This window comes from Bos grunniens, chromosome 3, assembly GCF_055505025.1.
Source record: "Bos grunniens cultivar Pamir isolate PY7600 chromosome 3, Bosgru_T2T1.0, whole genome shotgun sequence".
Lineage (NCBI taxonomy): Eukaryota > Metazoa > Chordata > Mammalia > Artiodactyla > Bovidae > Bos > Bos grunniens.
The window spans coordinates 5,433,188-5,445,420 of record NC_141167.1 but is presented as its reverse complement, the minus strand read 5'-3'; the positions used below and the strand labels follow the sequence as shown (position 1 = coordinate 5,445,420).

Sequence of the window (12,233 nt, the reverse complement as noted above, 5' to 3'; positions counted from 1 at the left end):
CCACATACTCCAACAGACGTCTAAACAGACATGATCCTGTGTCTCCAGAACCCCTCCCCTCCCCAGGGAGGCTTCTAGATGATACACGGGATTCCATTCTCTTAAGTCACCGGTCATGTATGTTGCTTTCCTTTCTTTTGTCAAACGCTCCCTGAGGGGGACACGGGTCTTACAGATTCCTTGGTCTTTAAGAGAACCAGATGCTGGTCTTGTCTCTAAGAAAACTTACCATCCCCAGAAATATCATCTCCTCTCGTCTCTGTCTTTCGGTTCTCTTGCACTGATGGAAACCTCGCCAAACCTAAAGACAAAGAAATGCTTGCTTGTTTAATACGTAAAGATAAATCAAACACGGTCATGCCGTTTCTCCCACACAACCCGCACACGCCAAACGACGCATGATGATGCACTCAAGTTGCCCACGTGTCTGTGCTGATGGAGTGCTTTTCCTTCTGTGATCACAGTGACATTTTTAAAGAATGAATCACAGAAGTGGCCTATGCCACTGTCCACTGTCTGAGGACCCAGTTGTGGGCCCTGATGAAGAACCTTGTCCCAATATCCCCTATTAAACAAGGAGGACTAAGGCAGTTCTGTCCACCCAGGGACAAAAGAGGATCCACCCTTATCCAAGACCCTGGTAGCAACTGCAGAGCCCACTGCTGACCCAGTGACAGCCTCACACCTGTTAGGATGGATGTTATCGAAAAAACAAGAGATAACAAGTGTCAGAGAGGATGTGAAGATAAGGGAAGCTTCCAGTACGGTTGGTGGGCATGGAACTGGGTACAGCCGCTATGGAAAGCAGTAAGCAGAGTGCTCAAAAAATTAAAAATAGAACTGCTGTGTGCTCCAGAAATTCCACTCCTGAGTATTTGTCGGAAGAAAAGGAAAACACTAACTTGAAGAGATACATGCACACCAATGTTCACCACAGCACCATTCACAATAGCCAAGACACGGAGACAACTCGCCTGCTGATGGACGAGTGTATAAAGAAACCCTGGTATGTACATACAGTGAAGCCATGAAGAGAAGGAAGTTCTCATTTGCGACAACATGGATGAATTTTAAGGGCATGATGCTAAGAGAAATAAGTTGTAAGAAGACAAGCAATTTACGGTTTCACTTACATGTGTAATCTAAAAACACGGAGTGTATAGAAACAGAGTAGTTTTTGTGGCTGCCAGGGGTTGGGCAGGGGAGGGAGACAGGTGAAGGTGGTCAAAGGACCAGTTACAAAGTGAACAAGTTCTGGGAATGCAGAATGTACGCTATGGTGACTACAGTGAACAATACTGAATCTTATACCTGCAAGCTGCTAGGGGAGTAGACCTTAAATGCTCTCAGTATAAGAAAAAACGGCGTTCATGTGAGGTGATGGGTGTGTTAAGTGTGACCAATTACTGTGGCCATCATAATGAAATGCACATATATATCTAACCATGATGTCATACATCGCAAAGTTACACAGGGTGACATGGCAAATGTATCTCCACAAATCTGGAGAACATAAAGAGATAGTCTATAGTGGTTTTTTTTTTATAGTGAGATTCCTGTACCTGTATTTCTTTAAGAGAAACTCCTTGATTGCAGGATTGGGACTAAATCTGAGGGTGGTACTTCAAGGTTTTACAAGATTTCCACTGTACCGTGGAGAAATATTACCAAGTAACATCCAAGAATTGTACAACTCAAGTTCTGAACTCAGATGTGTATCCCATATCCCATATCCCATACCCCAGAAACTTCAAACCCCATAGAGGACAGACATTCAGCTGCCAAGTGGGGCTGGAAAAAAAGGAGTGGGAGCTGGTGGGAGAGGCAGCTACTATTATTTTTTACTGTCTTTTTAAATTTTTCAATTGGAGGATAATTGATTTACAATGTTGTGCTGGTTTCTGCCATACAACAACATCCATCAGCCGCATGTATCCCTGTATCCCCTTTCTCTGGCCCTCCCCACCACATCCCACCCCTCTAGGTCGTCACAGAGCGGTGGGCTGAGCTCCCTGTGTTATAGAGCAACTTCCTACTATTTTACACATAGGGTTACATACATGGGAGAAGGAAATGGCACCCCACTCCAGTACTCTTGTCTGGGAAACCCCACGGACAGAGGAGCCTGGCGGGCTACAGTCCACAGGGTCACACAGAGTCGGACACGACTGAGCAACTGAACAAGTGTACACGAGTCGGTGCCACACTCTCAAATGTCCCAGCCCTCTCCCTCCCACTGCGTCCCCAAGCCCACTCTCTGTGTCTGCGTCTCTGCTCCTACTCTGCAAATAGGCTCATCAGTACCAGTTTCATATACAGGATGGATACAAGCTCCTACTGTAGACCACAGGAAAGCATATTCACCCCCCTCTGATAAACCGTAACGGAAAATATTAAAAAGTACACACACACACACACGTATGTATACAAACACACACACAACTGAATCACTTTGCTGTACAGTAAAAATTAACAAAACATTGTAAATCAACTATATTTCAATAAAGTAAATTAAAAAAAGACTTTATGTCCCCACAGAAACTTGAAAGAAAGTAGTCTTTTTCTGCCTCTCCTCAGCCCCCTCCCAATTCCCATTCAAACACAACTGGGGACAAGAGCTCTGAGCTTCTGGCTCCCCTTTATGTCCTTATACTCGCTTTCTTGCCAATCTAATTCTCATTTGTATCGAGCTGCAGTTTTCTTCATTTTTCCATGAGCAACCTCAGTCACAATTTGAAAAAAGATGGGAGTATAAATCAAGAGGGTCATCTGACAAAGGCAAGGAAATTTCCAGGGCTCCTGAAAGGAGCATCCACGTGTGGTCATCGGTGGTGTTCCCTGAAGCGTACGTGAATGGTACACGCTTCTGTAAGCTCCTAGGTGTTAACCCTGCTCCCTTCTATAATCACATGTCTGTGTGTAAATGCAGTTTTAAAAATGCAGTGAGGACTTGTATAGCAATACTGCCTCCGAAAGTTATAGATGATTTTTAAAAATACATCAATAAAAGGTCCTGAGTTTCAGACCTATTTATAATGCAATTTGAAAAAAACATAACCAAGCATGCTTAACAGTTTCCCCAGGATAAAAACAGTCTTTTCTGGAATTTAGTCCTAAAGGCTTCTCTGGTGGCTCAGACCGTAAACAATTTGCCTGCGATGCAGGAGGCCTGGGTTCGATCCCTGAGTGAGGAAGATCCCTCGGAGGAGGAAATAGCAACCCACTCCAGTATTCTTGGCTGGAGAATTCCATGGAGGGAGGAGTCTGGTGGGCTACAGTCTGTGGGGCTGCAAAGAGTTGGACACGACTGAGTGACTAACTCTGTCACTGCCACTCTCCTGCTAGAGGCGGGACTTGGGAACGTTGAATTCTGGCGCTCAGCCCCACCCCCGGGCTGCATCTCCACCTTGTCCCCCATGGTCACACCTTCTGGATTCTCAGTGCAGCGGCGCTCACATCCGCCACTTTATCACCGAGTAACCTGGCTTGCTTGGCTCTGTATTCCTGCAGGTAGATCTGCTTCATGAACATGGCTCTCAGGCGCCCTTGCCGTGCCCTCTCAGCAATCTGGATCAATTTAACAGCCTCTTCTAGGGGGATAGGCTTTACTTGGTATTTCTGCAAAAACATTTAAGATAAATCAATGTTTAAACACGCTCACGACCTTAACTGATTCCAGAAACATCACATGCTTACTTCTAACACCACCCTGCTAAGAGTCTCCAAACTACTGAGAGAATTGCAGCCATTCAATACGAATCATTTTTTTTCCCAAGCATACGCATATTTTGATAATATGTCATGTTCACACTGTGAGCTTGTATGTAAGGATCTGTTAAGCCTTCCTCTACCATTTTGAACAAAATACTAATTAGCTCCACAATGTTTTAGGTTGGCAGCAGACTATACGAGGGATGCCAATGAAAACGGATCAAAATCAACCTGAAATGGCTACCAATGTTCCATTAACTTCAAAGTAGAAATTGAAAATATAGATCTACTAGGAGAATTTAAAATGAGAAATACAGACGAAGCCAAATGCTGGCTTTAAAATCACTTACAGAACCATCTAGTGAATGTGAAACTAATATTCGGACCATTTCAGAAGCATTTAACTTTGTAAGAGAAACCTCTCCCAGCACCTCCATATTTGTCCTTTAAAACATCTAACCATGGTGGGAACTGCTCAAGAATGCTGTCTTTGGAGATCTCACGTGGGGGGAGTTTGGGCAGAGTCAGGGAGGGGCAGTGCAGCTTTTCGGGGACAGGGATGAGAGCAAGGCTGCTGCTGGTGGCGGGTGCGTCCAGGGCCCTGCATGGGCTCAGGCCTGAGGCCCTCTGTCGTCCCAGGAGGGAGGGTGAAGCTGTGGACCTGGTGTGGCTTCACCCAAGCCTCCTGCCTGGACAGAGGCAGAAGGAAGAGGCTGTTCGAATCCAAAAACCACTCAATCATGGGCTGAGCCCTTGCCCCGGCCTCAGGGGGCAGCAACGGCCACATGTGGGTGCGGGCAGGAGAGTGCAGCCCACGGGCAGATGCTGTAGCTCATCCCCTGGGCCACCGCTCCTCAGGATGGTCACTTCTCTGTGTAACGGGGGTGGCGGCGGGGAATGCAGACAAAGCGGCAAGAGAGGGAGGGAAGGGCCATTTTATTGAGGATAGATGCCAGAATTGCTTTCCACGTGCTTTCTCATCCAATTCACAAGGCAACGGCCAAGACAGGTACTACTGTGACCAACGCTAGGGACTGCCCTGCTGGCCCAGCGGCGAAGACTCCACACTCCCAAAGCAGGGCCTGGGTTTGATTCCTGGTCAAGGAACTAAGACCCCAACTGTAGCAACTAAAGATCATGAGTGCTGCAACTAATACCCAACACAGCCAAGTATTCATTTGTAAAGGGCGTCCCTGGTGGCTCAGATGCTGAAGAATCTGCTTGCAGCGTGGGAGACCCTTGTCTAATCCCTGGGTCGGAAAGATCCACTGGAGAAGAGAAGGGCAACCCACGCCAGTACCGTTGCCTGGAAAACTCCATGGACAGAAGAGTCTGGCGGGTTAGAGTCCACGGCACCGCAAAAAGTCAAACAGGACTGAGAGACTAACACTTCCCTTTTGTACATAAAAGGAAGACTGAGGCTGAAGAAAGTAAAGGAATTCATGCAGTTCCTACACTTAGTAAGGGACTCACCCCATTTGAAATGATGAGTCACCCTCTTTCATGAAAGCTCCCACGGCCCCTCAGCATGGAGGCAACAGGGCCTTCCAAGGAAGCTCTTTCACACAACTGCTTAGGGTTCGGTGTCCAGGGGCATCTTGCTGCTTCAGATTTGCAGGGAGCTGTTCTTTTCAATAATGCACTTTGGAAGTGAAGGTAAAATGAATATTGCATGTGTGCGTGCAAAGTTGCCTCAGTCGTGTCTGACTCTTTGCGACCCCATGGATTGTAGCCTGCCAGGTTCCTCTGTCCATGGGATTCTCCAGGCAAGGATACTGGAGTGGGTTATCATTTCCTTCTCCAGGGGATCTTCCAGACCCAGGGATCGAACCTGAATCTCTTAATGTCTCCTGCACCGGCAGGCAGGTTCTTTACCACTAGTGCCGCCTGGGAAGCCCCAAATAAATGTTGCTATGCTGTGCTGTGCTTAGTCCCTCAGTCGTGTCCGACTCTTTGTGACCCTGTAAACTGTAGCCCACCAGGCTGCTCTGTCCATGGGCTTCTCCGAAGCAAGAATATCAGAATGGGTTGCCACGCCCTCCTCCAGGGGATCTTCGCAATCCAGGGATCCAACCCAGGCCTCCCACATTGCAGGCAGATTCTTTACCATTTGAGCCACTGGGAAAGCCCAAAATAAATATTATGCTGGTATAAATCAGATGATGTATGTATAAACCCTTAAGTGTAGAGCAGGTCCTCAGCAAATGCCATTTATTATTGTCTATTTCCTTTAGATTGCACACTGCCATTCTGAAAATAATTTCAGCCCTCATGGGATACATGTGAGGGATTTGAGATATCCACTCAATACAACAAAGATATCTGAAAGTCAGTGGAGGAGGCCATAAGAGTAAATACTCAGCATGACCAGTGCAGAAGTGGGCAGTTATTTTCCCTTTATTAAAATTCTTTGTGCGGGGATTTCCCTGGTGGCCCAAAGGCTAAAACTCTGCACTCCTAATGAAGAGGGCCTAGGTTTGATCCCTGATCTGGAAACTAAGATCCCATATGCCACATACTACACAGAAAAAAAAAAAGAATTCTAATAAAAAAGTCCTTCTTGGGGTATACATTGTAAATATCTGCAAGAAATAAACAGCTTAAGGCAAGAGCAGGGGGTCCAGTGAGACAATGACAGGCCCAGGAAAGTCACACAGACACCCGGGTGTTGCCCGGAACTCCCATGTTCCACTGAGCACCCTTAGGTACCCCAGAAATGGGGCCTGGAAAACAGAGATGAATGGCTCGACCTAAGGAGGAGAGAGGAGCTGCTGAGGCTGAATGCTGAGTGAAGGAGGGGCAGAAACCTTTCTACTGCTGACCCTGCACAAAGCAAGATGGACTGGGGGAGAAGAGGCAGGGAGGACGTCTTAGTGCAACTGCGCTGCGTGCAATGTAATCGCCCTTCTCCATCTTCCCAGGAGATCCCGTGGATTCTGCACTGCATGTCAACGCTCTGGGCCAGGGACTCCCAGGGGTGGGGATGCCTGGTGGGGGCGGGCTCTGTTCTAGTGATGTGGGAACTGGAGGCACAGACCCAGGAGCAGGTGGTGAAGGGATGGCTGGACGACCCCCAAGGCCAGATTCCCAGGAGTCCACTTGGAAGAAAATTTGATGCAGAAGAGGGGCCAGATGTTTAGGGGAGGAGCAGTGGGAGGAGGGGTGGTCCTGAATGAGGCAGGTCAGGCAAGGCATCTGTAGGGACACTGTCACACCAGGCTCTGCAGGAAGAGGACTGCTTGACTGGCTGGCACGTATGGCTGGGGTGCAGTGTGAAGCCGCCCATGCAAAACGACAGGTGGCTCAGGGCTCGGTATGTGTGCTCGAAGAGCAGTACCCGACCTGTGTCCCTCAGCAGGCAGGCAGGGCACGTGCTGCTCCCTCCGAGATGCCATCCCGGGGGCACCTGGAATCTTCCTCAATGCGTGGCACAGCGCGGGCTGGCAATGCCCCGAGGCATACCCGTCTAAAGGCCACAGGAGTTGTTTCCCCCTGTGCACCTAGGTTGCACCCACAGTCCCAGCATGGCTACTAACGGTGCCCCTGTCACCCTGCACTGTCCCTGGGTGGATGGTCTGCTGCCGCCTTAATGCTTAGGCTGGGACGACCAGCCGGAGGGCGGGAGGCATGACTCTGGAGGCAGGGAGGGGCACTGGAACACATCAGGTTGCAGTGGCAGTGCCCTGCGGAAAGAGCTGCCCGCCAGGAGGCTGCAGGGAAATAAACACAGAATCCACGAGAAGGCAGAGAGAGTTAAAGCCAAGACAGCTACTGTAACAAGCAGAGGGTGCAGCTGCGCGCATACCGGGGGACAAAGGAGGAAAGCGCTTAGAGCTCCCACTGGGCTTTGCCCGGGGCTGTCCAGGGGGTCTACAGGTTTCCCCCCTTTCCCCAGAGAGAGTCTACTCCAGGTGATCTAAGTGCCACTCAACTTGAAGTTACTTTTTAAGATTTATTTTTTTAGATGTGGACCATTGTTGAAGTCTTTATTGAATATGTTGTAATATTGCTACTTCTTCTTTTTTTTTAATCTTTTGGTTTTTTGGTCACGAGGCATGTGGAATCTTAGCTCCCCAACCAGGGATGGGACTTGCACCCCCTTAATTGGAAGGCAAAGTCTTAACCACTTGGTCCCCAGGGAAGTCTCCCTCAACTTGAAGTTATAGGAGGTCAATCAGCATTTTCAGAAAGTGTCGTTTATAGCTCCTAGTTACTCAGTACTTAATTATTTTATATGAACAACATTCAGTTTCTGACCGTAGGCTGGGTGACTTGGAGATGAAACATGAGACTGAGTTGATCATCTACTCAATCTCAGAGCTTCTGATTTAACCAATACTGTGTTTTGATCTCTAAGTTCTTGGACAGGGGTGGCTACGACTGGTCAAAAACACACCCAAAAGTTATTCAATGTCTTACTGATTGAATAACATGGGGGAAAGGCTGTTGCTCTCCTCGCATTGAGAATAGTCTTGTTTCTCCTACAGTTAGGAGCAGCAGGAAAGGAGGTTTTACAGATTATGGAATGAAGTTTATCAAAACGATATACAAACCTTTGCAGATACATCTAATCCACTTTCTGCTAATATCTGGGAAAGGATTTTCTCTCTTCCTTTTATGACTTCCAACTTCTCCTTCAAAAAATACTTGGGTATGGGGATATCTAACTGTTGCTAGAGAAGAGAAAGAAGAAACAAAAGAGTACTTTGGTCACAATTTCAGGACCCAAATCCATGTAAAACCCACAGTCAGGACAAGTGCATCAGAGACTCACTCGACCTCCAACCCACACTTACAAGGTGAGGAAGCCAGTGGTGTGAGACACCTTGTCCCCATCAGGTAGGCACAAATAAAGTCAAAACGGGAAAGTATAACATATCTCATTTTGATCATTATCACAAAATTCCAGTAATCCGTATCAATTAGGCCTCAATGAACTAACGATAGCTTGAGGAATTTTCTTTAAAGAAATATAATCTTATCTAAGCCTACCTAGATGTTCATGCTGGTTTTAGAAAAGGCAGAGGAACCAGAGATTAAATTGCCAACATCTGCTGGATCATGGAAAAAGCAAGAGAGTTCCAGAAAAACATCTATTTCTGCTTTATTGACTATGCCAAAGCCTTTGACTGTGTGGATCACAATAAACTGTGGAAAATTGTGAAAGAGATGGGAATACCAGACCACCTGACCTGCCTCTTGAGAAACCTATATTCAGGTCAGGAAGCAACAGTTAGAACTGGACATGGAACAACAGACTGGTTCCAAATAGGAAAAGGAGTACGTCAAGGCTGTATATTGTCACCCTGCTTATTTAACTTATCTGCAGAGTACATCATGAGAAATGCTGGGCTGGAAGAAACACAAGTTGGAATCAAGATTGCCAGGAGAAATATCAATAACCTCAGATATGCAGATGACACCACCCTTATGGCAGAAAGTGAAGAGGAACTAAAAAGCCTCTTGATGAAAGTGAAAGAGGAGAGTGAAAATGTTGGCTTAAAGCTCAACATTCAGAAAACGAAGATCATGGCATCCGGTCCCACCACTTCATGGGAAATAGATGGGGAAACAGTGGAAACAGTGGCAGACTTTATTTTTCTGGGCTCCAAAATCACTTCAGATGGTGATTGCAGCCATGAAATTAAAAGACACTTACTCTTTGGAAGAAAAATTATGACCAACCTAGGTAGCATATAGAAAAGCAGAGACATTACTTTGCCAACAAAGGTTCATCTAGTCAAGGCTATGGTTTTTCCTGTGGTCATGTATGGATGTGAGAGTTGGACTGTGAAGAAAGCTGAGTGCCGAAGAATTGATGCTTTTGAACTGTGGTGTTGGAGAAGACTCCTGAGAGTCCCTTGGAATGCAAGGAGATCCAACCAGTCCATTCTAAAGGAGATCAGCCCTGGGTGTTCTTTGGAGGGAATGATGCTAAAGCTGAAACTCCAGTACTTTGGCCACCTCATGCAAACAGTTGACTCATTGGAAAAAACTCTGATGCTGGGAGGGATTGGGGGCAGGAGGAGAAGGGGGCGACAGAGGATGAGATGGCTGGATGGCATCACCGACTCGATGGACATGGGTCTTAGTGAACTCCGGGGGTTGGTGATGGACAGGGAGGCCTGGCGTGCTGCGATTCATGGGGTCGCAAAGAGTCGGACACGACTGAGGGACTGAACTGAACTGAACTGAAGCCTACCTAAAATAATAATTTAAATTCGGATAGCAAAGAATTGAGCTATAGAGCTCTTTGAATTAAATCTAATAATTTAACATCAGCGCATTGACCATTTGTGTGTAAATAGTTACAATTAAAAAAATAATTTGGTTTTATTTTTACCTTAATTACCCCACTGCAAGAATCATTTAAAAAATGAATTTGCTTTATTAGAAAACTTGTTTCTATACACTAGTTTAAACTCCTGTTCTTCTTTTGTGTGCAGGTATTTCAAACTGGTGCTGAGCCACTTAGTTGTGTCCAACTCTCTGTGACCCCAGGGACTGCAGCACACCAGGCTTCCCTGTCTTTCACCATCTCCCAGAGTTTGCTCAAAGTCATGTCCATTGAGCTAGTGATGCCATCCAACCATCTCATCCTATCAGTGGAGGTCAGATGAATGTTTCCCATTCCAAGGTCAATGATCAAAACTGTAGAAGTGTTACTAGAGGATCTGAGTCACCACTGACCCAAAGCAAAGGAGGAGATGCATCTTCCTGGGGATTAGGAACCAGCAACCAAGAGGCTGCTCATCAAGAAGATGATGGGAGGCAAAGGCCAGACAGAGATGTCTTCTGGAAACAGAAGAAGTGGCATTGCTGTTGGAAACTGGGGGGATTATTTGCGAAAGGGTCATCCTACTCCATTCTTCCAACTGGCTCAGGCAGATACCATGGTGACAAGACCGACCACAACAATCCCGGTGTTCAGCAGATCCCAGGGCCATGCAACAACTCATCTGAACCAAAAGCTGAATGAACCCCATCCATGTCCACAGCAGTAAAGTCTCATTGAAGGGCTATGCTTCAACTTTCAATACAGCATACAACCAGTCAATATGCCTAGAAAGTCTGTAGATTATTGGTTACAGGCCTACATATCTTATTTACAACAAAAAGAAACTAATATAAAAAAAAAAAACTTAAGTACTTACAGGCTCCAACTTTAGATCCTGTAAGATATCATCAAAGTAATGGAACTCAGTTAATTCCAACTCAACCATCTCATTCTTCAGCTCCAGGATGCGACCCATCACAGCATCCAGGATTTTTCGGATCAGAATGCGTTTCTGTGGGTGGACTATCTGGTCATAGACATTCTCCAGGTTTCTGAAGATCTGCACGTATTTGATATAGAAGGTGGCTAACATCTGGAAGATGAACACTTGATTCTTTTGTGGTTCCATCATCTTCTGAGATTCTGTATCAAGCAAAGAATTGAGGGCTTCTTGGGTCTGATGCCACATCTTATTATACATTCTGAGGGAAGACAGAGTAGACAGTTCAGGAAGCAGAAATTACTTTGCAAGGCATAGATACTGGGCATCTGGTGTAACAAAAAGCAACATACCATAAATATGAGCTGAGAACACCGCATGTGGCGGCAATGTTCTTTAGACCACGTATGTTCCGTTTTGTTGGGCATACGAATTTTGGATATGACTACAACTATTATTATCAAATAAATGGTTTAAAAAGCTTTTCACCTTTGGTGGAAGAAGGCGGCAGTGGAGGGGAGACCCTTCCATCTAACTCTCCCACTCCTCAGCCTCCTTGGCTGCATGCCTCCTCAGTTCATTCCAACCCGACCCATCACTGCATCCTGGAGCCAAAGAATGACATGGCTGAGTGGGAATTAACTGAGTTACCAGCCGGCCTGGGAGGCTGGCTCCTCACCCTTGTCTGAGTCAGTGAGGGGTGCAGCCAGGGGTGCTGAGGAGGGGGAGGGTTAGATGGAAGGGTGTCCCCTCCATTGCCCCCTTCTTCTACCACAGGTGTAGGGTGGTGGCCACACCCCCAATCCTTTGCTGGTTTCCCAAGATTTAGCCCACACTTTTGTCACCCGGCCCCCTATTCACCCCCCATCCCCCATCCCCCCACCATAACCCATCCCCCCATTTCCACTGAGCATGCCCTCCTATCCCTGCCAGGACTCTGATCAATACACTCACAGAAGAGACTTCTGTTTTCTTTCAAAATCTGGGCAATTTTTGGCTTTCATTTATATCCAAGATCCAGTTCTGAAAAGCTAAGTGAAAGTTCACTGTGTCTGGGAAGGGACTTCTCATAACCAGCGGGCCTAACCAGGGGGTGAGGGGTGGGCAGAATCTTGGCTGTCTCCCTGGGAAGAGGGTAAAACCCACAATGTCCATCTCTCTAGATAAGGTCTTCCCAGGGACTGGCGAGGGCGGCTCCAAACACTGCCTGAGAAGCTCGTGGGTCCAGGGGGCTACGGGCTCTCACGGCCTGTCCTGGGTCAGCCCAGACTCTCATGTCTGCACCCACCTGTGTCCCGCGTCCCT

The 12,233-nt window shown here is 46.9% G+C and overlaps 1 protein-coding gene across 5 annotated transcripts in view; it reads right to left on the bottom strand.

Moving 5' to 3' along the window:
* Nucleotides 1-12,233, bottom strand: part of DRC11 (dynein regulatory complex subunit 11) — a 187,615-nt gene that overhangs the window by 164,780 nt on the left and 10,602 nt on the right. For 4 of the 5 annotated variants that reach the window (XM_086376589.1, XM_086376598.1, XM_086376607.1 and 1 more), the window contains exons 2-5: nucleotides 10,866-11,190; nucleotides 8,265-8,384; nucleotides 3,427-3,618; nucleotides 230-301 (exon numbers count right to left, since the gene is read on the bottom strand). In XM_086376589.1, coding sequence (XP_086232715.1) covers nucleotides 230-301; nucleotides 3,427-3,618; nucleotides 8,265-8,384; nucleotides 10,866-11,190 — 709 coding nt within the window. The remainder of the gene's footprint in view (nucleotides 1-229; nucleotides 302-3,426; nucleotides 3,619-8,264; nucleotides 8,385-10,865; nucleotides 11,191-12,233) is intronic. The other variant, XM_086376621.1, reaches the window with a different exon arrangement.